General features: G+C 47.3%; 1 protein-coding gene across 1 annotated transcript in view; it reads right to left on the reverse strand.

The window, feature by feature from the left end:
- Positions 1 to 24,322, reverse strand: part of LOC119454603 (beta-hexosaminidase subunit alpha) — a 158,953-nt gene extending 134,631 nt beyond the window's left edge. The window contains exons 1-3 of the mRNA XM_037716493.2: positions 24,068 to 24,322; positions 22,481 to 22,596; positions 21,943 to 22,053 (exon numbers count right to left, since the gene is read on the reverse strand). Coding sequence (XP_037572421.2) covers positions 21,943 to 22,053; positions 22,481 to 22,596; positions 24,068 to 24,128 — 288 coding nt within the window. The 5' untranslated portion in view covers positions 24,129 to 24,322. The remainder of the gene's footprint in view (positions 1 to 21,942; positions 22,054 to 22,480; positions 22,597 to 24,067) is intronic.
- Positions 24,323 to 25,716: the final 1,394 nt, after the last annotated feature.

Raw genomic sequence — 25,716 nt, forward strand, 5'->3', positions numbered from 1 at the left:
AAATTCTCTTTCTGCGTGCTGATCGGTGACATCCAATAGAAAACCGGATTTACAACATCTCTGTGCCACCGTATCCGCAGTGGCAGACACCAAGCTGCTTTTTGGAAACGACACGCTCTGCCCCATTTGCTCGAAAAAAACTTATCGGCACTCACTCGCAATAAGAGAGAAATGCGCCTGTATTCAAGAATTGTATGTGTATTGCGCCTGGCTTGAGCGGAATGAGTATTAATAATAATACCTTTAATAATAATACCAATAAAGTCAATTTAGCACGACAGGCCAGTCACTGATTGCGACAGAAATTTATTACGCAGCTGTGCAAATAAGGTTAGTCGTTTTATCAGCTGCATACACTGGTGTAAACATTCACTTACTAATTAACTTAACCTGCACGTTGTCACGCGCGCACAAACACACACGAACACATCTCTCTCGATAAGCGCGGACATTCGCTGTCAAAACGATGGCGTGGGGGAGAGCGGCAGCAATAGCGAGCGAATGGTCTTTCCTGCTGCTTCTAGCTTCAACGTGAACTAATTGCGCCGCGAACACACCGCACACGAAGGCATCAGGGGCGATTTAACGAAAAGCTATTCCAAACTGCTTCTATTCTATTTCTGCTATCAGGCCTCCATGATTGCCCAACTTCACTTGTCTGTCACGCAACGTAAAGAAAAAAAAAATATTACAGAGTTTTAGACTAGGGACCCCAAAAGTTTCAAGCCCCAAAAGTTTGAGGCCCCAAAGAGCTTTGCGGGTGTTAGTGTTGGGGCATGCAGGAGTGAAGAGTTTTAGAATAGGGCTTTGCGTTTGCGAATAGCGTCTTGCGCTTGCAGTGCCACTACGGTGTCAAAGAAAAACTATTATAAATGTAGTGGGGAAGAGGGTCAAAACTATCGAGAGAGGACGACGAGGTGCGGCAGCCCGGAGAGCGCGAGACAGCGACCAACGCTCTTGGGCCAAGGCTGTTGTTACGTAGCCCGTGCTTGTAAACAAACCCCCTTACAGTTTGGTGGAAAGGTGCTGGGTAGTCTCCTAGTCTCCCAACCTGGAACTACGAAGCCGTACTCTGCCTCCAGCGCCAGCGATGGCTGAAGAAACCACCACCCAAGGCCCCTCTCAGACTCAACCCACCGCCTGTCCCGGCGTGCTGCCTCAGCATCACCCGCCGATATTCAGCGGGACTGATGACCAAGACGTCGAGGACTGGTTGGCAACGTATCAGAGGGTGAGCACAGTCAACAAATGCGACGTTGCGACTAGGCTGATCAATGTCATATTTTACTTGACCGGCGTCGCCAGTCTCTGGTTCCGCAATCACAAAGCGGAGATTCATAACTGGGCCTCGTTCAAGAACATTTTTTCAGAAATCTTCGGCCGCCCCGTAGTACGCAAGCTCCGCGCAGAACAGCGACTTCGTGAATGCGCTCAACAACCTGGTGAGAACTTCACCAGTTATATTGAAGACGTCGTCGACTTGTGTAAGCGTATCAACCCGTCGATGCACGAGTCAGATAAGATCAATCAAATCCTGAAACGAATCGCCGATGAGGCTTTTCAAATGTTATTGGCCAAAGACCGACAAACCGTCGCAGATGTTGTCAGCTTGTGCCAGAGTTTCGACGAATTGCGCAAGCAACGCGCCCAAACTCGACGCCCACTGGAACAGACGACTCGATCGCGTCCTTGACTCTAGGTGACCAGAATGCACTGTTGATTCAGATCAAGCGGTTCGTGCGTGATGAGGTGCCAGACAACTCTCTATTTTATCAAGCACGTCCGAGCCAGCACAGGCACAACATCTGGCCCCAGTCATACGCCAGGTTATCCAGGAAGAGGTCACTGACGCTTTGCCTTTCGCTCGTCCGCCGCCTCCGGAGTCTACGCCCTTGACGAACGCTCAAGTCGTCGCTGCCGGGTCGCATCATCAGCCAACCTATTCTTCCGCGCCGGCAGCCGTTCGACCACCACCTGTTCTGTTCAGCCGAGCAGTACCCACGTTTTCAAATCCATGGCGCACTGCAGACAATCGCCCTATATGCTATTCTTGCGGTTATGCAGGACATGTGGCACGCTTCTGCCGCCGTCGCCCTCCTGTTAAAATGGACGCCATGCTACCGTCTACGTACGATCCTAGATGCTTTGATGGCACAGCACGGCTCCAACAATCTCCTTCGCCCGAGCGCCTGCCCGAGCGCCTGCCCGAGCGCCTGCCGTCCGCTACCCACCGATCTCCATCCCCTCGACGTCACTCTCTGTCACCTATGCGCCGTCGGCCCTGCCGTTCTGACGCGGAAAACTAGATGCCGCAGTTCCCGAGGCACGAACTGCGTCGTCGTCGATCAATTCAAGTCCTCGCATTTCTGCGGCCAACCTCATCGACGTTTTTGTGGATGGCTTTCATACCCTTGCGCTTGTGGACACTGGTGCTCCAGTTTCAGTGATAGAGATGAAACTTTTCTGCTTGCTTAGGAAGGTTACGACGACATCAAAGGGATTGTCCCTCCGTACCGCCAGCGCAGACCATATTCAGCCATCAGCCGCCTGCAAAGCCCGCGTCGTCATTCAAGATGTTGTGTATCCCATTGAGTTTCTTGTGTTACCGGCCTGTTCGCGTGATGTCATCCTCGGATGGGATTTGCTCTCTCACCATCATGCCGTTATTGACTGTGCTCGTGCCGAGGTGGCGTTCTGTGCGTTGTGTTCCGCGTCGTCTGCCCCTACGTTGGAGAAGTTGTTTGTCGCCGATGATGCGAACATCCCACCAATAGTGCAGCCCTTGTCCCCGTGTCCTGTGCCGCCATTGGTGAATCCACAGTTCTATTTACCCCCTCCGAGACCGTTCAACGCCGCAGGAATCTCACATTGCCATTTGCCGTTCTCGACATGCCCAACTCCGCTTCATCGTTGTTTGTTATGAATCCGTTGCCAGCCCCCTCAACCTTACTCCCTGGAGAGTGTATAGGCATAATTCAACATTCGACATTTCCTCCATCATCTGCCTTGACGACGTGGACAACTTTCAACTTAGTGCCCTGACACCTTCTGCTGGTACGCCTGATTGTCCACCGTTAAGCATGTTTGGCTCCGCCATCGACGACGAACTTCCAGAGGGGCACCGCAAGAAACTTCTTGCACTTCTACACCAGTTTCGTGGCTCGTTTGATTGCCAGCAGAAGTCACTAGGTCGCACGCGCAGTGTTCTCCACCCGATCGACACCAGCTCACAAGCGCCTCTCCGACAGCGTCCATACCGCGTATCCCCTGCTGAGCGTCGTGTGATCTCCGAACAAGTCGACGACATGCTTCAGCGCGGCATCATTCAGCCGTCCTGCAGTCCCTGGTCATCGTCTGTTGTTCTCGTCAAGAAAAAGGACGGCTCGATACGCTTCTGCGTCGATTACCGCCGATTAAACAAAGTTACGCGCAAAGATGTGTATCCTCTGCCACGAATCGATGATGCACTGCACTGTTTGCAAGGAGCCGAATTATTTTCATCACTAGACATAAGATCCGGCTGTTGGCAGGTCCCTATGGCGCCATCCGATCGCCCGAAAACTGCCTTCGTAACTCCCGATGGGCTGTACGAATTCAATGTCATGCCCTTCGGTCTATGTAATGCCCCAACCACATTCGAACGGATGATGGACAGTGTTTTGCGTGGGTTAAAATGGAAGACATGCCTGTGCTATCTGGATGACGTCATTGTTTTCTCCCATGATTTCGACAGCCACCTGCATCGTCTTTGCGAAGTATTGAGCTGCTTGACGCGCGCAGGACTTCAACTTAACATCAAGAAGTGCCGATTCGGAGCTCGCAATCTCACCATCCTGGGACACATAGTCTCGAAGGACGGCGTCCTTCCCGATCCGCAGAAACTTCGTGTTGTTGCTGAACTCCCGAAGCCCACCACCGTGAAAGCGCTTCGCAGCTTCCTTGGTCTCTGTTCATACCTTCGCCGCTTTGTGAAGAACTTCGCTTCTATTATAGCACCACTAACGAAGCTGCTCACCGAAATTTGCTCTCTGTCTGGGTGGTCGACGGCATGTGATGAGGCTTTCGCAAAATACGTCATCTCTTGACTTCACCGCTCATTTTACGTCACTTCGACCCTACCGCTCCAACCGCGGTAGACACGGATGCTAGTGGGATCGGACTTGGGGCTGTACTTGCCCAACGAAAGCCGGGCTTCTCTGAGTACGTAGTTGCATATGCTAGTCGTGCCCTCACGAAGGCAGAGTGCAAGTACTCGGTTACCGATAAGGAATGTTTGGACATTCTTTGGCGTTGCAGAAATTTCGCCCTCACTTGTACGGCCATTTGTTTGATGTCACCGATCACCATTAGCTCTGCTGGTTGGCTTCATTGAAGGATCCGTCGGGTCGACTTGGACGCTGGGCGCTACGTTTACAAGAATTTGATATTGGCGTTCTTTACCGCTCCGGACGCAAGCATGCCGACGCCGAGGCACTTTCCCGCTCGCCGGTGTCTTCTGACGTTGCGCCTGTTTCCGTTTCCGCAACTTCCTTCGCCAGCATCAATATCACTGACATGCCTTCCGAACAGCGGGCAATCGGTGGATTATTGCGGCCGTCGACCATCTCACTCGTTATGCCGAACCCGTGGCTCTTCCAACAGCTTCAGCTCGTGATGTTGCCTTGTTCATCTTGTGCAGCTTCGTTCTTCGCCACGGCGTGCCACGTGAGCTTCTGAGCCACCGAGGACGTGTATTTCATTCGCAAGTCGTCCAAGAGCTTTTGAGTGCGTGCAATACGCACTCATCGCATCACTACAAGTTATCATCCACAGACTAATGGCTTGACGGAGCGCTTTAACCGAACACTTGGTGATATGCTCTCCATATACATAGCCTCCGGCCATTCTAATTGGGACTTGGGGTGCTATTAAGGATGCCCCGAATTTGGCGAAACTCGTGATCTTCACGAGCTCTGGTGACGCCCCAAGATGAAAGAACTAATGGTAACAAGACAAAGTTTGTCCGTCGGCACACCTCCAGTTTCATTGGTTTATCTAGATTCACTCTGGGTGGCTATCAAGCCTTGGTCTTTGCCATATGGGCGGTCGACAAACTGGGGCTCACGTGATCATACACTCTAAAAACAAAGAGAGTTCCGGGAACTCTCTTTGATGGAGTATCTGCTTGTCCCATATTTCACTCCCTTTTCAGGAGTAAAACGCCTCCATCTCAGAGAGAGTACAGCAACTCCCCCGGACAGAGTATTGGCACTCCTCAACAGAGTGCGAGAACTCCTTCCAGAGTACAAATACTCCACCCCACAAGAGTATTAGTACTCCCTCGAACCGAGTGCTTCTACTCCCTCGAACCGAGTGCTTCTACTCCCTCGAACCGAGTGCTTCTACTCCCCCAGAGTGCTTCTACTCCCCCAAACAGAGTGCTTCTACTCCTTAAATTAAAATTAAATTATGGGGTTTTACGTGCCAAAACCAGTTCTGATTATGAGGCACGCCGTAGTGGGGGACTCCGTAAATTTGGACCACCTGGGGTTCTTTAACGTGCACCTAAATCTAAGTACACGGGTGTTTTCGCATTTCGCCCCCATCGAAATGCGGCCGCCGTGGCCGGGATTCGATCCCGCGACCTCGTGCTCAGCAGCCCAACACCATAGCCACTGAGCAACCACGGCGGGTACTTCTACTCCTTCAGACAGAGTGCTGGTAATCCTCCCAGTTGTGTGAAAGCACTTGCTATGCAGTGTCATGGTCACATCAGAGGCGATTCACAAAACTTACATGTCGGGGATAGTTGATTGCTACATAAGGAGCTCTTGCACTCATGCTTGGTGAATTGGATTTGATGTTTAGTCGCCGGGTCACTTGAATGAAACATATTTTTCTTAAAAGGTCAGCATTTTTATTCATCAAACAGTCACAAGGCAAACTGAGTAAAATTTCGAAAAACATACAGATACACAAAATCCGATTACACGGACTTTCATGAACTTTACAACACATCTTGCAATAATACATAAACATTTTCTTTAGCATCTCATCGCTAATGCAGTGAGAAATATTTTTATTTTCAATTGGCAACATTTAAAAAATGAAAGTATACAATGTAAAAGCAAACAAACAACAAACATGCGCAAACTCGTGGTATTGGCACAACGATTGAAGAGAAAGATGTACCACATTACTGGTCAGAAAACGCATTTCAAGCACTAAACTCGTGTACTACCGTAGATTATCAGATGAGCTGCTAAGCATGAGGCTGGTAAAGTAATTTGCGCAGGAAAAGTTTTTTCATGCGCAAATTACTTTTAAGACAGCAGCTCATTTGATAACATCCTATGTAGCGTACGGATGCTCCTGACTGAGAGTATACAGTATATTTAGAAATGTGTTGTATATTTTCGTGTAAAGCCGCACCGTCTAGTTTTGGTTATAATATTTCACATAGTTATTCATGCATGGGCTGCACTCCCTTTTTTCTAAACGCGCATCTTGCCGTGGTTGTCCAACACTATCTCCGCTCGGTGTCAAGGCAGTACAGTGGCGTGTCATAGCTCCCATTCGGTTGGATCCAAAGCTGGTAGTCTTTTGGCAGAAAGCTCGACTTCACTCTTGGCGTCCTCATGCAAGTAATTCCCTGGTGCTGTCCGGATCGTGCCATCGCGCATTCTGACGCACTGTATTTCATAGACAGCTATTGCCACAGTGCACTGACGCATTTCACAACTGTTGTGGTATTCTTGTTTATTGTATAATTTTCTTTCTCATAAGTCATCACGTGATAGTTTGTTCATTTCGTACAGATGCATATTCTAATGATCTGATCAGGGAAGTGCTGATTTTTGCTTGTAAAACAATCCTTTCCGTTTCATTACTAATACATGGCACATGTTCGTAGTGAAACACAAAGAAGCAATGCAAGGAAGCAAAGAAAAGGAAAAGGCCACACCAGCAAAGAACACCACTTCACACATTTATCTTCATTCTAGCAGTGCCATTTTGGTATCAATGATGACAATGGAGCCTGGCTGGTAATATCGCGATGGAAAGAAACGCGAACAGCGGAGCGCGTGGCCGAAGCATAACTGAAGGTATAGTGCGTGCCGTCCAGTCATCACCATTGACGTCCGGTTTGACCGCGCTGCGCGATGATGCTCCCCCTATATTGGGATATTTTTGTTTTTGTTTGTACAGTTTGCGCTCTCATCGTTACTGCGCCGTCACCTTTTCTCGTTTTCAAATAAAAGAGAAGTAGAATAGAAACAAAAATATCGCAGTACAGGGGGTACATCATCGCACAACGCAATCAAACCGGAAATGCGCGCCTGTCAGTGGTGATGACTGGACGGCGCGCACTATACCTTCAGTTATGCTTCGGCCACGCGCTCCGCTGTTCGCGTTTCTTTCCATCGCGGTAGTACATCTTGCTATGCAATTTTTTTCTGCTGAATGCTTCCATAATTTCGGGTGCTACTTGGTCGTGATGCAGGCTAAAGCGCATGCACCATCTCCTGCTGCATCAGTGCACCGTCAAATGCGAGTACATTGCTGCCCTAATAACTCATTGGTGTTCGTTGCGGCACTTGTTAAAATACGTTATGGTTTGCCCAACGCAGATGCGAAAGGAATTTGACTAAGTCACATGCGCATGTAAAAAAACATTCGAAACTGTCATCTTTGTGTGACATACTGTCTTTTGAAAGTTTTCATGCCATTTAGTTACATGGTACACCCAGTATACCCACATTTTAGTTTTCTCGTCCAAATTGCATGGCAACACATTTTGATGCTTTGGAGTGCGCTCCTCTGCACCATGTGGAGTCGTGCTGATCTGGCTCCTTGACACCATTTTCTCCTTGCAGCTGCCTTCTTGAGTTTTATAAAACGGGTGCCTGAAAAACATTGTGCGCGCAAATGAACACGAGGAAATATTGTGAAACCATCTAAAACAGTCAAGGAGAAAGGTCATGGCACTAAGAAGCCTTAGCACTAAGTATTTGTACTGTAATGCAAGTGAAACATGTAAATGACTGTAATAGTCAACTTCCAAACCAATTTAAATTTTTTGACTAAAGGAAATAAAAATTAAAACTGGCCGTTAGGCCTCAGTCCAGCACCAGTGTTACAAAGATTCTGAAAAATGAAATATTGGTCATTGTTGGCACACCTCGAAAACGCATCCCCTCCTTTAGGGGAGAGAGCAGTGGTGGTAATGTCTGCATCTCATTTCTGACGTTATGAACAAATATAATTCCTGAAGAGAATTTGGGCTCTTCGGCTTATCTAAAACAAAAGAAATCAGCCGCCAAAGTAAAGGGAATATAGCTAGTGGAGTTAAGAAAAGTATAAAGACTACACTCGGCCTACACAAGTGGCAAACAATAACGCAAATGTGGTGCTAGAAGAATGACGGGACAAGACATGAAAATGAGGTAAACCACCTTTAAAGAAACCCGTTAAACTTATGAGACCGAATTCTGTACGCTCTGCTTATCCTGCACTTGAAGTTGATTACGATATGAAGTGCTCAAATCTGCAGTCATTTAACTCAACAGTGAAGCATGTAGTTTTTATGTAACCTACCGAAAAGCAAAGAGTGCAAAGTTGTATGACGAATTCAGATATGCCACAAACACCGCTTGTGACACATCCTAGGCACGTGCCCACTGTGCCCCCCCCCTCTGGTTATGACACTGCTCAAGCCATAATTTGAGGATCATATATGCAGTAGGCATGCCAATACGGTCATCTAGTTCAATGGATATCACTGGGTGTGATTATAAGAAGGGGTAGCAAGGCGTTATGGCAAGGTTACCCACATTTCAAGAATGACAAGAAACAGTTCACTGCGGCTAGTATCTAAGCTTTCTGAACATGATCTAAGCTTTCTAAGCATGAGCTTATTTTCATTTATGAGGTACGCAGTGGAGTTAATTTTTGACGGACTCGACTCTTGCTGCAGTTTGAAATCTAGCATTTTCCATTCTTGAAGGCATGTAAAAGCTTCAATTAGACCAACGTTATTAGTTTACTAGACCAACTTATAGTTTGTGCATGACAAACGACTGGTAAACTGTAAGGTAACATTTTACTTTGATACTTCATTTCTGCACGAAAAATAACAAGATGGTAAATAGATTTCAATCTGCCCTGCAATAACAAACTGCACAGCTGACGCTTGGATCCCACTGAGGAAGGTTGATTTAGCCGTTCATACGACATAATATTTAAGTGCCAACTCATACTAGCAAATGCACAGGCATATCGAAAACAATAAACGTGGAGACCGAGCCAATAGCAATAATGTAAAATGTCCCTGCCACTGTAATCCTACAACAGTAGCCATTGTTTTCAATTCCAGTGCATAACTCGCCGCTTGACCAGTCACCGAGTCCATACACAACGCGCCTGTTCACATTCGCACCGTGCTCCAAAACCGCAACACGAGACACAAAATCAGACATAAATTCACACCAATTAATTACATCGGCAAAAAAACGTGTCTTATTCAGCCCAAAGCAACAATTCCCAATGCGTATTCAGGCAGTTTAACATTACGCGCCAAACTGACCTCACGCAGCGTGCAGCTGTACGCCTGCGGCAACTTTCTAACAGGCGCTAGCGCTGCACGTAACTTCACTGGCCGCAGATTACCCATGGGCGAAACACACTGTCAAGCGCGCGCCTTAATATAACGAAAGCATGCCGCCAACAATCTTACGCGTTTTGTTATGTAACTCCTTAGTTAAACAGCGATCCGCACACCGTAGACTGCAAAACTGAGTAAATTCAAACACATAAAACACACGCTAAGCACGCTCGGCATTGGCACGGAATCATGGGCTGGTGAAGAAGCCTTTTTATGCGACGCCGCGCCTCACTTACTATTCAACACATCATTCTTCACTGAGCGTTTGCTAGTTTGAAAGCTCTTACGGATTGCGGCAAGTGATAAAATCACATGCAGTCATCGTGACGACTGCCTTTTTCTATTGACATCGAATGACGCAGCACGCATACCTAGTCCGTTGGCAATCGCGGCGGCCTAACAGGCTTAACTTCGCGATCACTGCCTGGCGATAGCATGTCATATACGCAGAATGTGCCACATAAGTTAGAAATCACTTACCGTGGAGTATTTGTTGTTCAATCCAACGAGCGATGAACGACTGTCCTCTTTTCGCGGCGGTAAAACGTGGCTGACACAAGAGTTTTCTTGGATGGCCTTGGCGCGCGCCGCCTGCCCGGGCCTGCCCGCCGAACGGGTCGCCTTTCTCCGGCGCTGTGCTTTTCCGCGTTGTTGTGCGGGCGCGCGGTGGGGCGACTCCGAAAGAAAAAGTAGTGCGCTGATTTCCGCACCAGTTTGCGCGCTGGATTCCTCTTCTCTTACAAGAAAAACGATGCGCTCTTTGCTCTGCCTGCGTGAGCGATACATCGCCATGTTCTCGACCAGCCTCATGCAATTTAAGCAGCAGTATATGCTACGTTTTGCTCTCTGTTGCCGCGAGAGTGGAACGGGCATTCTACTCTCTCTCAGATGGGCGGAGTAGAAATAACATTTCACTCTCTCGATGCGGATAGAGTGAAAAATGCATTTCACTCTCCCCGACATTTTGCGAGAGTAAAACAATGCCTTGAAGAGTAAATCGGCCCCTTCACTCCTGCGATACTCTCCCTAGTTTTTAGAGTGTACGGTCGGTGCATGGTCGTGCATTCTTTCACTTGTTTGTCGTTCCACCGAGTGCATTAGAGGCACAAGCAAGTTATCAAATAAACGCATTTAGTACAATGATATTAGTCACATTACCGTAGGGTATAGGTGTTTTAAAGTTTACAAATTGTACACTGAATGTGTATTAGACTAATTTGTAGTTTAATCGTATCGCGTTATACCACGAGGGCACGCTCGCCCTCCTCTTTCTTCCTCTGGATTGGATTGGTGCGGCTCGCTACGTGCTTGCGCTAGCATTTCCGAGCACAAATTGGTGTGCGCTTGGTTTTCGCACTGGGCTTTGAACAGATCGCTCGTTGCTCTTTCTCTTTCCTCTAGATTTAATTGGTGCGGCTCGCTACGTGCTTGCGCTCCCATTTCCGAGCACAGATTAGTGTGCGCCTGATTTTTACACTGGGCTTTCAACAGATCGCTCGTTGCTCGCGCTAAAGTAAGGCTTCGAGACGAAGGGAGCGTCGGCTAGCGCAGAAGTGGTTTGCCGCGCGCTTACCGTGTAAGCACTCAGGAATGTCGGAAAACACTCATGCAAGGATAAAAAAACTACGCTTTATTTTCTTTTACATTGTGACGCACCTTCATACTGGCTAGCTCCGAGCGATGGCTTCTAACAACCGCAGGAAAGAGTCTTTATACTGGGTAGCCCCAGCGATCCGTGGCTTCTAACAAACGCAAGAAAGGGTCTTTGCAGCGCACGTGGCCATTGAGTGCCACCTAATTCATCCCAGGTGGGACTCCAGCATCAGTGCAGTTACTCTGTACCCACTGCTGTCGAGGTGGCGCTTCACTTTTTGACAATAACTTTCTATTTTTCGCGTGTGAACGCCCGTGTTGGTTTCCACAAAGTGCACGCTGTGGTTAACTGTCTCCCAATGCAGATTGAGGCATAGCCCTGTTAGCATCCACTGAATTTGGGATACAGTTGTATGCGGCCAATTCGGTACTATGAATAATGGTCCCCGGTTGAACATTGGCTGCAATAATGGCGCCTAGCGTCGCCGCCTTTCGTCGGTCGACCTTGAAAAGTAGCAGCACCCCTCAGGTCGCGCAGACCATGCCGAAGACCCATGGGCCACCATCTTTAACACCACCGTAGTTTTGGCGGCTCGAAGAAACGTTGTCGCCCGTCATTAGGCGGCCACGATTGCATGTTGCTCGCCGCGAAGAAGGCACTCCTCAATTTGCGCTGTCTTCCCGGGGCCATCGAGTGGAGCTCGCGCCAGCAGCTCGTCCCTCGCGACCTTACGGGGGTAGCTCCTCCAGTCGGCGATGGCGTGCTCCGATAGAGGAAACAAGTCTGCGGTCTCTTTCAACATCCATATGTCTCCGCTTTTGCTCACGCAGTACGTGAGCCAAATCAGTTGCCGCCTGGAGAGGTGGTCGTTCGGACGGCCGAGGCGGTCCGTGTTGGCGCAGTAACTTCCTTCGCCTCTCTGCCCGTGCCGTGCAGCGGTACCGTGTACCTGCCAAAACTGATTTCGGCACCTGTTGCACCGGAAGGCAGCCCGGCGTCCATTCTGAGTCTTCCAATATAATGTGACTACTTCGCCTGCGCAGGTTGGTTGGTCCGGGTTGAACCCCAGGTGCTCGCAGGTGCTCCAGTACTCCGATGACGACGCCGGACCTGGCCTGGGGCTGGGGCGCGGTGGACGAGCTTGCTTGAAACAGGAGAGAGCCGAAGCGATCGCTTGAACTATTCCTCCGCAGCCTAGTCATACCAGTCTACGCTGGGAAAGCATAATTTGCTCGCCACCGCAGACGACGGCCTTCGCCTAACTCGTCACACAGCCAGCGCACTCTCGTTTTGGAAAGGCAAAAATGACGCTGAATCTCTACGTCAGACATGTAGGTGAACGGGTCCAGACGGTCATATTAGACAGTTTTAGCAGAGCGCCGCTTACAGTCCGCTCCGCTCAGATTTCACGCTCTGAGATACTGCAGGGAACTGGGTAGATTTCGCATTTGATGAGCGCGTCTTGCCGAGACGCGAGCGACGCGCTATGAACTCGGCTGCAAAACGACGAAGAGGCCAAGTAGACACGCTGTCACGCGCCGCTCAGTCGGCTTTGTAGCGGAGCGAGGGATGCGGTTTTCGTTCCGCTGACGGTATGAGCGTTGTGCGCAAGCGCAATAGCGTTCCCGCTAAGCGGTTGTGGGGCATTTGCTAGCATATGCCAGTCTGAGCGGAGCGGACAGCAAGCGTTCAGCTAAAACACTCTATTGCGCTTGCTGCCGCTGGATGCGATTACACAGGCTGCTGCTGCCGCCACCATGTTCCCGAGTTCAACTCGAGGGGGGTTTCGCGATGTACGAGTTAGGCCCGAGTTCGCGTGTCAATCAAAACCATACGTCACGCCCCGCGCGAGGCATGTAACTCTTGTGCGCGCACCCGCCACGGTTGGGCCACGCCCAACTTATTTTCCGGCAACAGCGACGTGGTGCGGAACTGAGAGGCATCAACAATCTTGACCGCCGACAGAAAATACGCACAGCACACTGTCATCGGTGATGCACTGTAACTGAGAACCACTATCAAAAACAAAGCGGCGACTTTCGCTGGCTCATGCATCTATCTTCTTAGGCTGTGATGGCCCCACAACATGGTTCATTGTCTGCATTGTAGCGACGTAGCGCACAGCAAATAATATCGGTACGACACTGTAGCTGCTTGCAAGGCGTCGATGCGCCGTGGTGGATGATGATGCTGAGCAGTGCGTAGTGTTTTCCAACGTAAAGGTATCGCAGCTGTTGTTTGAGATGGCTGCTCTGTCATCGGTGATGTATCGGATCCGCAGTGTCGCAAACACGGTCAGCGCCGAGAAACGCTCGCTTTTTTAAACCCAGTGCGACGGCATTTCTTCATCACAAGCACGGCACACTAAATAGTTGCAACCCCTTCCTGCGTTCGAAGTTTAATTTCCTAACTGCACACAGGAGCAATCACCCGCCAAAATGCGATTGCTGCGCTGTCGTTACTATATCTATCTGCGATCGCTGTTAGCTCAGCAGCAGAGGCAATCGGCAAGCACATTGGAGGGAACAACACACTCAAACTTTGCGTATACATGCCAATGGAGGCACCATCACTGGGCAAGCGATGACAAGCGATGAATTGCGTCACTGGGCAGCGCGCTCTTCTTTGCAATGCATCGCGGAGGCTTCCCGCTCGCAGATAAACGGGCGCATTTTCACTGTGCTGCGTCACTACGGACCCTAGAATACCGCACAGCCATTTTGCAGTGACAGCCGTTGCTCCCGTCGTTTCAATTGGTAAAGCGGCGGCCTTGATAGCCGCCTAAGTGAAGCACCTGCGGTGAACAACCATGCCGTAGCGCTGCGTTGCCATTCCCCTATAATAGTCAGGAAATGGAAAGATCATTGTCATGACTGACTTTATCAATGATTAGAGTGCCTCGATGCGCGCGGGCATCAAGGCACCCTATCAAGGATAGCACTGCAGTGCCCCTGGCGACTGCACACCGTATGAACTCCCTCGTGCGTGCGACCCTCTAAAATGTATCCGCTTGTAAGCTTTCGCCTCACTGTAGCCACTCGCGGCAAAAAAGTGCAAAATTTTATAATTTGCTTGATCTCTGTTTGTCATGAAACATTTATGGCATTCCAAAGGAAAAACAGATACTTCAAGAAATAAAGTGTCTGGTATTTTATTTGTTGTATTTGAACGTAATCGATTGAGGGAAAGTGTAGGCGCAACAATGCACCGCATGTGCCCTGTTCGCATTCGACGGAGTATAGAAAGATAATGCTCGAAAGAGGAGGCACGCCCTTTACGCGCCCTAGAAAGGCGTGGCAAGTGGCTCACGGCAAGTGTGCAGATAGACAGCGGTACAGTCACGGTATTGCTAAATGGTGATAATACGTTGATAACAATACGCGGCGCTGACGCGTTTTGCTGCGCAGTCTTCTGTGCTTAAAGCACGGAATCACTGTGGCGATCAGGGTGCGCTCATGTTGTCATACGCGGCTTTATCTCGACATTTCTTTTTGCCTGCTGTTCTTGCGCGTTCCTTGCTATCTCCGTTCACTGACTGCCATCGAGCAAACTCGGGTGAAACTCGTGCGAACGAGAAACTCGGCGCATCCTGCATAGCACCCTTGGTGCTTTCCTTTTGTGACATATGCTTACAATACAGCCACACAAGCCACCTCTTGATTTTCCCCTTTCTTTCTCCTATACGGACGTGAGCCCTCTTCCAAACTGGATACCATACTTCCGTACCGCCCGGATGCGTCCGGATACCGCCCAGCCTCAGACCTCGCTCAATGTGCCGAAGAGTGCCGCTAACTAGCACGCTCATTTACATCCGTAGCACAAGGTCTTCAAAAAGAACGCTGTGACACGGCTAAACCTGCCCCTACCTTCCCTGTTGGCTCGTTCGTGTGGCTGTCAATTCTGTGCCAGACCCCCGGCCTCTCCCGCAAATTTGCAGCGAAACATCATGGTCCCTACCGGATCGTACAATGCGAGTCGCCGGTGAACTACGTCGTGGAGCCTGTGACACCTCCCTTCGACAGATGCTGCCGCGGTCGTGAAACAGTCCATGTGAGCCGCTTAAAGCCCTTCTACGACCCTCTTGTGCTTGCAGCGCCTTAAGTCGCCAGGATGGCTCCTCTTCGCCACCGGGGCCAATGTAGTGGGGAAGAGGGTCAAGAACTATCGAGAGAGGACGACAAGGTCCAGCAGCCTGGAGAGCGCGAGACAGCGACCGATGCTCTTGGGCCAAGGCTGTTGTTACGTAGCCTCTGCTTGTAAATAAACCCCCTTACAATAAATATTAAAATAACCTATACCATTTTATGATAAGAAGGTAATTTTGACTTTCGAGGTTTTGCGTTTAATTACAATTGAAAGGTTAATCTATTAGCAGCAAGCAATTTGTTGCGCTTAATTTTGAGTAACCAACTTTACGTGCCTTCACCAGCCAAGCTAGACCACGTTAGGCCTACGAGCCATGAAATCGACAATGAATTTGGAATCAGCGGCGTCTAATGAATCAATCTTCATCACACACGTGAGTTCAGAGAAAGTGATAACCGCAGTCACTTCTCCTAGCTTACGAACTTCACGCGTTACCTAGAATCAAGCCCAGTTTGGTACTCGGAGAGCCGTCGCTTCGATGGGTGCCGCCATGTTTGTTGACGCAAAGCTTTTGGGGCCGCCGCTAAATCGGTAAAATAGCGTGCCCAACAAAAAAACCCAAACGCAGTTTGGGTTTTGCGCAGTGGTGTCGACGCTATTTCTTTGGGGCCCCAAAACATTTGGGGCCCCTGTTCTAAAAACTCTCTATAAGCGTAGCTTGCACAGGAGGCGCAATGCTATACAGACAGCGGAACTGATGGGCACCTAGCTTGGCCTGGCGTTTGGGCTAGGCTAAGCACTACTAAGTCATCCACAGCATTTCCGGAATTTATTGATCATTGATCGATTATCGATTAGCTACTGGTTGGCTATCGATTGTCTATCGATGACTGACTAAGCTTAAGTAGTCCCAACCATGCTTAGCTAGACTTAGCCAGGCTCAGCTTCGCTAGTTCGCAGGTCTATGTGCCATTGAGCTTGGACCCTTTCTGCACTACCGCCAGGATCGGTCCACAATTTCAGTTCGCACGTTACGGACTAACGCTCGGCTTAAACAGCTCCGCTGTTAAAAAAACACGAAAGCTACTCATCTGATATGACATGTGCACACAAATTATGCATGTGAGACCGAACATCAGAAAAATTATTTTTCGATTCTATGCCTTTTTACCATCAGCCCACCGCGATTGGTCAAAAGTTTTCGGGCTGCGCCCACTTCGCCTGTCTGTCACCTGACGTCCAAAACCCCTGAAAAATCACTGCGTCAAAGTGGCGTGTACGCATTAAAGATGCATTATTACGCCGATCAAACTGAATTTTCTTTTTAATAGCTGGACACTACCCCGTTAAGACATGAATAGAAGGTGGGTACCGCCGATCCCTCTGGCACTGGCTAGGCGGAGCTGCCGTGAAGAATCCATTTATTTGCCTATGTTAAAAATTTTGTGTGGAATTATATGGTTGTCGAGCCCTTTCGGCATGTAAACGACATCACTATGTTAAATTTTCTTCAGTGAGGATTCGTTTTAGCTGCATTGTTACCTTTCCGTTGCACGCCGGCGCGATTTTCTAGCAGACACCGAAAGCTATCAAGAAGAAGCATGGCAAATTCAGACGCCGGCAACACTCTCCTCATCAGGTTATCTACTTTCACTGTGCTAACCCGGCCCCGCCTCCACTTCTGCGTGCTCCTCGCCCTTGGTTCGCCAATCAGATAAGAAATATATGTCAAGTTAGGCAATGCTATTGCTTTTGAAAGCAAACAACAGTGACCTCCTATAAAATAGGAGAGCGTTTGATTAGGCTTCTCAAACAATGCTGCGAGTAACCGCCTGATGCTTGCGTTGGCGGTTACGTAAATTTGTCATCAGGCGATTGGAAAGAAACCAGATTGGAATCGTTTTACGTTAAAGGGCCCCAGCCGTCGGCCCGCCTAGACTTTGTACCCAGCGCAGATCGCTTTCAAGATCGGGGCCGCGCGGCCGTGCTTCGCCGCGTCATACGAAGCCGCCACTGGAGTAAAACGTCCCCCATTTCCCCTGCGGCCTAGTGCACGATGGAAGATGGAGTGCATGCTTTCTCCCCGCCTTCCTCCCTTGCGCACATGAGACTGAGCAACCATTCTCTGCTCACCCTCTCACAATTTCACTTTCACCCACACCATACGGCGCGCGGCCACGATGTTATCGCGCTTGGACTTCATGCGGAAAATCACGTCGTCGACGACGGCGGAAATGTCCCTGAAGTGTCCATATATTTGCAATCGCAATAAAAATATGTGGATCCAACTCAATGTAGGAATAAATGTAATCGAAGCTTTCTGTGCTGTTTGCTTTGACTGAAGATAATTCTCGGTGATGTTAACGGTGAATGTTTAATTTCTTCACCATTTAGTGCAATGCGAGAGTGGCGAGTTGATGTTAAACGTTACCCTGCGGGCACCACTGCTGTTTGTCCATGTAATACACACAATACACAGCGATACATGCTTGCTTGAGGCATTGTTGTGTGCCATTTTTCATAACCTTTGAGATTGAGCCACCAGGCTTCTCAGCTAAATCTCGCACGCTTTCACTCGCACCGGCAACATACGGCATCCGGCCGCGATGTTATCGTACTTGGACTTTAGACAGAACATCGCGGAGACCGCGAAGGCGACGCTGATGACGTCGGCATAAATGCGCCTGGAGTGTACACATAATTTCTATCACAATAATAAAAAAAGTTGCGTACCGGAAACAACGCCGCCAGAAACTCGAAACTTTTTCCCCACAGTACGACTGAGTTTGTGGAGAAACAAACCCGTTGTATGTTTTCCAAGCGTTTTGGTGCGACAGAACATAAAAGCTCGGAATCAGGTTGTTCGTGTCCGAACGACTGTCCGACCAGCGTTTTGTCGCGCTACGAGGACATTGCAACGGTTACCTTACGAGAGGAAATATTCCCAAGGCGGGGGCCCGAGAAGTATTGTCAAGCGATGACCTAATTGCGCAGCTAGGCAATCGTGTGGCTCACAGCAGGCCCTATACCAATTGACCCGGTGTAGTTAACCGGTTGCGGCTTCACTTTCTCAAACCTTTACAACCTGACTTTGGTGTACAACGTGCGAGATTTGCGTACACTTAACAGGCACGCACGATTTTCGTTATACTTCCGAACTGAAAAAAAATCACGCAGAAACTCATCTGGGAGTTCCCTAAGTATGCACAAGCATTGTGCCGCTTGTTAATCGCCACGCAGCCCGGTGTCATTATCAATGTTATGAAATTTGATTCGACCAGCATAAACCTTTATCAACCCTCATCGGTCGTTATCAACCTTATCGAACACAATCCGACCCTTGTCAACGATTATCGGTCCTTATCAACCTGGTTGTCCAGCGAAGCTGTTGCAAAACCACCACTACAATTGCTGAGGGGGGCATGCAATGTTTTATTCATGGTTCGGATGCTTGTTTTGAACTTGTTCTTTATTGAAACATGTGATGTTCTGTGTATTGTATGGGTGACCTCAATGAATATATGCGCTGTTCGCTTCACTTCGCTGAGTGCTTGTAGCCTCTGCCTTACGTGGTTATGAGCCATTGCATTCGTCTTACGGGACGGACGGACCAATTTCGCCTTTGGTAGGCATTGAAGTGCTTATGCATTTAAAACTAAAACGGCATCCTTTATTAAACGAGACGAAGCTGCTGATTTTAGCTGTAACACGGGGACTAGCTTTTCCTCTTTCTTTCGTTCCGTCACGCGTTATATAGATCATGAGCTTTCCCTTGAAATTTTTTTACACTGATAATATTCAAAGCTTTGTATTGTCGGCACATAGCACTGTCAAGTAAACACACGTAACAAGTGCTCTATTTGGCGATGTCCTTTGTGTCAAAAATTTGCCTAATAGTAAATCTCCCTAAATACCTTATCTTCCTGAATACCAAATGAAACACTTTACCATGCACCGAAAATTGAGAAAAATGGGCGCGCGCAACCAGGCTTCGCGCTTCGATGCCACTCAATAAAGCGATTTGGCCCGCTCCTTCTTGCAGAATCTAACACCATCATCTTTCCTGATACGTCAGGGCGCAAATATCATCACAAATGCACATTCGTGGCTATTTAAACATGGTCCACAAGCTCTTTCTCATCAATTCAACGGCGGACGAATCTTTTGCCCCTGTAGAGATGCTTCGCCGCATAGTAGTCAAACGAAAGCGCCCCAGGAAAAAAAAAATCAGCCAGCGGAATGTAACCAAACTGAACCTACATATACAAAGAGACCTACAGTAAGTGCCACTATAGTGGAATTGGCGGATGAGTTTTTGCTGTGCTGCAAATGACATTTTAAAACTCACACCATGCATTGTAAATGGGTCTACAAAAGTCGCCAGGAAGGAAATCCAGCGAGCGGAATTAAACTACACTCGACATATAGCGTGAGAACGTTGTCGGAATTGAATGCCTAAAGGGCAAATCGCGAAAAGCAATGGATTTTAAAAAAATGATGCCCTTAGAGTTACGCCGACCGCATCGTCCTAGGGTCGGCTTCGCCGCAGTAGTCGATGTCCCAGATTGCTGTACTTGTTAGTACCAGCGTACAAGGAACGCCCTCTTTGACGCCCACGTTATAGAATTTTACACTTTACCAATTTGATCCGAAGTAAACGGCAGCGCAGTTCAAGTTCGCAGCAGGTGCGGAAAAGCGAAGCAATGGAGCGCAAATAGTATAATTTCTGTATTCATACTGCATTTCAGAGGGAGAACAGAAAATACAAGAAATATAGCAAGACGCATGAATGCGCTCAAATGCGGCAGCATATAGGACAGCATGCCCGATATAAGCAGTGTAAATGAACAAGTAACACAGCCCAACTAGCTACAAGATTAGGGCACAACGCCACGAATACAGTGGGTATATAAGGAAATATAGACAATGTAGGTTCTTCATAGGGAGATGATTGCAATATTTATCTCACGGCAACTGTGGTTTTTGGGTCACCACATCTTTTTTTAAGCGAAGGCTCACAAATGTCGTGGTGGTGGTGGTGTCACGCTGGAAGTGGGCTGATCCTGGTGGTTGTGCAGAAAGGGTCTAAGTCCAGTGGAATATACTAGGGACAAAAGAGATAGAAAGAGAGAAAGAAAGAAGAAAGAAATGGAGAGAGAAAAAGAGAGAAAGAGATAGAGAAAGAAAGAAAACAGCCAGCCCTTACCCTGTCAAGAAAAAGGGGGTAAGCAAACGTTGTCATGTGTGTACTTGACCTACTACTTTCCCTTCCCTTTCCTACTAGTTTTCGTTCGCTTTGCTTCTACTTTTGTTTCTCTTTCGTGCAACTTTTCCTTCCGTTGTGTTGCACGTTTCCTTCCAGGGATGCATATATTTGATGAACGTTTATGTTTTATTACCGTACATGTCATGAACTCTGCGTTACTCTGACGAAGGTCAGATACACACGACAAACTTCGCTTACCCCCATTTTCTGGGCTGGTTTCTGGGCTGGTATATTTTTTTTCTATGGCAGTGTACTGAGTAAAGTACCATAAAAAAGCGCGTCGAAACACGCACAACGAATAAATGGTTCGTGCAATAACGTTTCTCATAAAGAAAAAAAACAACGATAGAGGATGTGAGGAAAAAGAGGCAGCGAATGTTTACGCACACACAGCAGACATAGTGATAACCGAATGATGTAAAAGTACAAAAATTACCTTAAAAGGCATGAACCTAAGTGCGTGCCACGAGGGCACCCCCTCTCTAGAAGACGACAACCTCTAAGTATTGAAGGACTTCAGAAAGGATTTAGCCCACTATATGCCTCCACGTGGCCCGAAAGCTTTAACATTGAACGTACTGCAATGCCGCAATGAGTGAACTGTTTGATAAACCATGTTTGCTAAACTCAGTGTTGACGCTGATCATAACACCATGTGTTATAAGTTTGTCATGTCGAAAAACGCCAATACACGTTGGAGTAAGCTGAATGAGTACACGATCTCACTGTCAAAGAGGCCAACGTCCGGATGTGAAAACTACTTTTCAACTGCCGGAATATTTATTTTCGCTTACTACAGCTTGCCTATAAAAGCACTTGTTGAGCTTGATTTTTTAAACCTGGATCTTTGTGTTGGTTTTGAGACTCTTTGTTACAACAAGCTGAAACTTATATACGTATGTGTGAGGCTCCAGGTGGATTCAAATTAATGCTGTTTCGTAGCATAGCATTATTGTTTAGTGAAATATTGCCTGCTAATTGACTCGAATTTTGTGTCCTCTTACTTACCTAAAAGAATCTCAAAGCCTTCAGTCACACTTTTTGAGGCGCTCCGCCTTCCCTTACATAATAAAGTAAGGCGTCAAATAATGTAAGGCGTTGATGGGTTGAGTCTAGATTTGCGGAATCTGTTTTCTCGGGACATTTTTTTTTCAATTAGACATTGCGCTATTGGACTGCTTTTTTGTTTTGTCTCCAGCTTGTGATGTGTTACAATACCATAGAGCTTCCAAGGCAATCGTACACTATCATGTTGACCATTGATTATTTCTTTGTCAAATACAGCTGCAACGTCCATGTTGTCTACTTGTGAATAAAAGGTGTGCTATCGGGCAACGCCGCAAGCCAACTGACCAAGGTGTCCATGATGGATCGCAGCGGTAGAAAATGACGCGACGTGTCAATCAGCAGACCTCGATGAGAAAATCTGGGCTCGTCGTGTATCTCTGTCTCGTTCACTAGCCACTGCAATAAATGCGATATGACAAACTTAGCAAGGCAAAATGGTTGCAAACTAAATCACCGTGAAAATGGACGAGTTTTTTGTCCTCAATATAGAGGGGAGGTACAAAGTTCTCGTTTACATGGCTTACTCTTTTTAGAGTTCTCGCTGTTCTCTTACCAATAATATTTTTATGAGACTTATGTCTGATATTTATTATTCTGTGTGCGTGGCATAGCCATTATCTTCGAAGCTTAAGGCATGCAGTATCTTGGAAAACAGTATTAAATATGCCGTTGGTTATCAAATATGTATTCATATGCAATTTCAGGGAGTGCTTAATTTGTGCTTTGTTGCACTTACAGGTGGCTCTAGTAATTGGATAATTTTTCGTGATGTCACAGCAAACCAAACTATTGAAATCTAAAGCGCTACTTTAAGGAAACTTGCCGCATTCCCATTCGGCGAGTAAAGAAGCTGACTGAAGGTTTCCAGTGCCCTCAGTGCTCCCCACACAGTTGAAGCCGCGATAAACGAGTTGGATCCGGCTGAAACGACAAGCCTGTCTGAAAAAAAAGATAATTTAAATAATGATCCTTTTGTTGAGCCCAGTGCAAAAATTGTGAGAAAGCACATGTCATAAAAGAGTATCAGCGCTTTGAGCAGGCCAAGAACGGCCGCATTGCAACGCTGGTCGCACGTCTGCCGAACGCAGCTGCGACAACTTCTTGTGATGACAGAATAGGAATGCCGCGACCGTCATCATCGAACGACCTGACACGTATAGTGCGGCGAGAACTTGAAACCATGGCTCTTGCAGCCCCTTTTTCCTGCTCCAGCGACCCGAACAACTCGCCTACAGTGCCATTTGTGCAGGCAATAGTCAGCGAAGCTAATCTTGTAGTTCATTCTTGGTGCATCTACTTTCGTTTCCATTAATTTATCATTTATATAATTCAATTAGCAAGTACAAGTAGTTTCCCCTATGTATTCCTTGGTCTCTGTTTCTGTTGGCTTCTTATGGTATTATTCATAAAAATCTGGTCCCTAGGTACCGCTTCTTCTTGTTCATATATATATATATATATATATATATATATAGTCATCACCACAGAAAGCCCACAGACAACGAAGCCGAGGAAAGCATCGGGGAAATTAAGTGTAGTTGAAATTGGAATGTAGAAAATAATGAAGAAAAGGGAAATGAAAGTGGACGAAAAAATAACTTGTCGCCGGCGGGAGCCGAACCCGGGTTCGGCTCCCGCCGGTGACAAATTACCGGCTTCCACTGGTTCATCATGTATCCGAAGTGCCCTGCTACCAAAGCTACCAAAGAAAAAATTCACCAGCCCTTCCCCTGTCGAGAAAATGGCGGTCATTGCCGCGCACATCGGCGCCGACGAGGACGACGATGGCGAAAACTTACCGTGAGTGTCTGTGCTAAGTGGCAGAAGAGAATGCCCAAGATGCTTTATCTTTTATTTCAGAAACTATATCCAAAAATGCAAGAGTCCAAATTTACAGTGATCCCTTTGGAGCAAGTAATTATGATGGAAGCAAATTTATGTAAGCGAAAGAAGATAAAAACTTAATAATTTCCAAGTTCATATTACTTTCGGAAACTAAACAATATTTACATATGTATGCTTTAAGCACACTGCAAATGCAAATTCTGTGAATCATGAAATACAAGGCAAGTGTTCACTATAAGAATAAGTTTATTCATATGGATTTTAACGTAGAAAACTGATTAAATGGGTAAACTGATAGTCAGCATCTTAGTATATTATTACATATCTTGGCTGTTTATTCAATATATTTAGAGTACTCTTCAAAATTAAACTTAACCTGATATATTATCCACTATTTTCTGTAATTAGTCCGCGTGAGGGGAACGCATCGCTCTTGCTCCCTAAACAAGTAAGGCAATTTGTGAACTTCTCTATATATGTACAATTCTTGATGGTATAGACAGTGCAGTCACTTGTAACTTGAGGTAATCAAGTAACTTGGGTGATGAAAAAGGTGTCGACTCACAATCTTCGGTCATTTCACTCTGCGGCACGTCCTCGCATTCGTCGAATACCGTGACTGCCATGACGTCGAGAAGGGGTGTCTGGTTGCGATGATGTGGCTGTGGTTTCTTAGCCCTGATGCGCTGACTTGGGCTTCTAGCTCCAACAATGCTGCCGCTGTTACAATTAGCAAACAACACTTGATCACGGTACCTTTTGATTGCCCTACGCACCACTCCACAGGAACCATCGTAGTTGAAGGAGAACCGGCTCCTGTCTATCCTGAGAAAACGGGAGCTCTTGATTTGGCTGAGCGGTAGCGGCCACACCTCACCACGGGTTGGGACCACCTGCGGAGGCGGGATTTCTTAGCGTAAGGCGTCCTGCCAAGTCTCGGGTACCACCATCATTTCCTTGTGTGCTCTTCAAACAAATCGAGGTGCTTTCACCGACAGAGTGACTGTCCAAAGCCTTTCGATCTCTTCATGCCGCGTCCTAAAACGCCGTCAAAAATATATCTGAGACCAATCGAGTAACATCAAGCCAAAAAATATTTTAATCAACTTCTACAGTGGACCTACTGTTAACTATCGAGAACAGTAATGTCAGTTATCTCATAATCAGGAATAAGTAGGGGCAGCTAGCGGCCGCTATTGCGCACCGCGTCCTTGATCTTTCTGATGGAAATAAAATTAAATTCTATTTTATTGCATATGATGCTTTTCAATACACACTCGATATGTTGGCCTCCAGAAACACTTGTCTGAATGTTGAATGACCTTGAGTATTAAGGCATAAGATGCAAATTGTTACTTTCATTTAAGTCCTACTTGCCATGCTAGCAGCAAAATCTACAATCAAATAAATACTATTGAACAATGTGAAATGTTTTGTGTGGCGTGCCTTAAGGGAGCATTCTTGACCCGCTATTGTTTACACTATACATTAAAGACAATGTTAACACGAACTCCAATTCGCGTTTTTTTTAATTTACGCTCACCATACAACCTTGCTCCTTTATGAGGACTCTGGCTATGATCTAAGAATTAAAGCAAAAATTTGCTAGCATAGGTAGAAGTTTGCTCGCATGAAAATGCATTCGCATTTATTATCTATAGATGTATAGCAAACCCCCCCCCCCCTTTCCAAACAAAAAAATAAGTGCAGTGAACTCGGTGACTTTTTAAAATGAAATAAAATTGAATCCGTTAAATAGTTTATATCCCTCGTCGTAATATCATGATCAAATATGCAAGAGACCAACCACATAAACCATATAGCCTTCAAAACATTTAAATCCGTAGGAATAAGGATTATAAACAGGGATAAGGTGCCTCAGAAAGGCTGGCCAACGTTTCGATAGGAGGACCTATCTTCGTCAAAGGCGGCCTCGTCATTCTCGGCGGGTTAGTTTTAAAGGGTTAGTGGAGTGACGTCACGTCGATGTCGGCTGTGGCTGGTTGTAAAGGGAGAGACTGAAAAGAAAATGAGCGCTGGCGCTTGACTGGCTAGGCGCGGTTTCCGCGCCTAACCGCGCCTAGCCAGTCAAGCGCCAGCGCTCATTTTCTTTTCAGTCTCTCCCTTTACAGCCAGCCACAGCCGACATCGACGTGGAAACCGCGCCTAGCCAGTCAAGTGCCAGCGCTCATTTTCTTTTCAGTTTCTCCCTTT

Source organism: Dermacentor silvarum, chromosome 5, assembly GCF_013339745.2.
Source record: "Dermacentor silvarum isolate Dsil-2018 chromosome 5, BIME_Dsil_1.4, whole genome shotgun sequence".
Classification (NCBI taxonomy): domain Eukaryota; kingdom Metazoa; phylum Arthropoda; class Arachnida; order Ixodida; family Ixodidae; genus Dermacentor; species Dermacentor silvarum.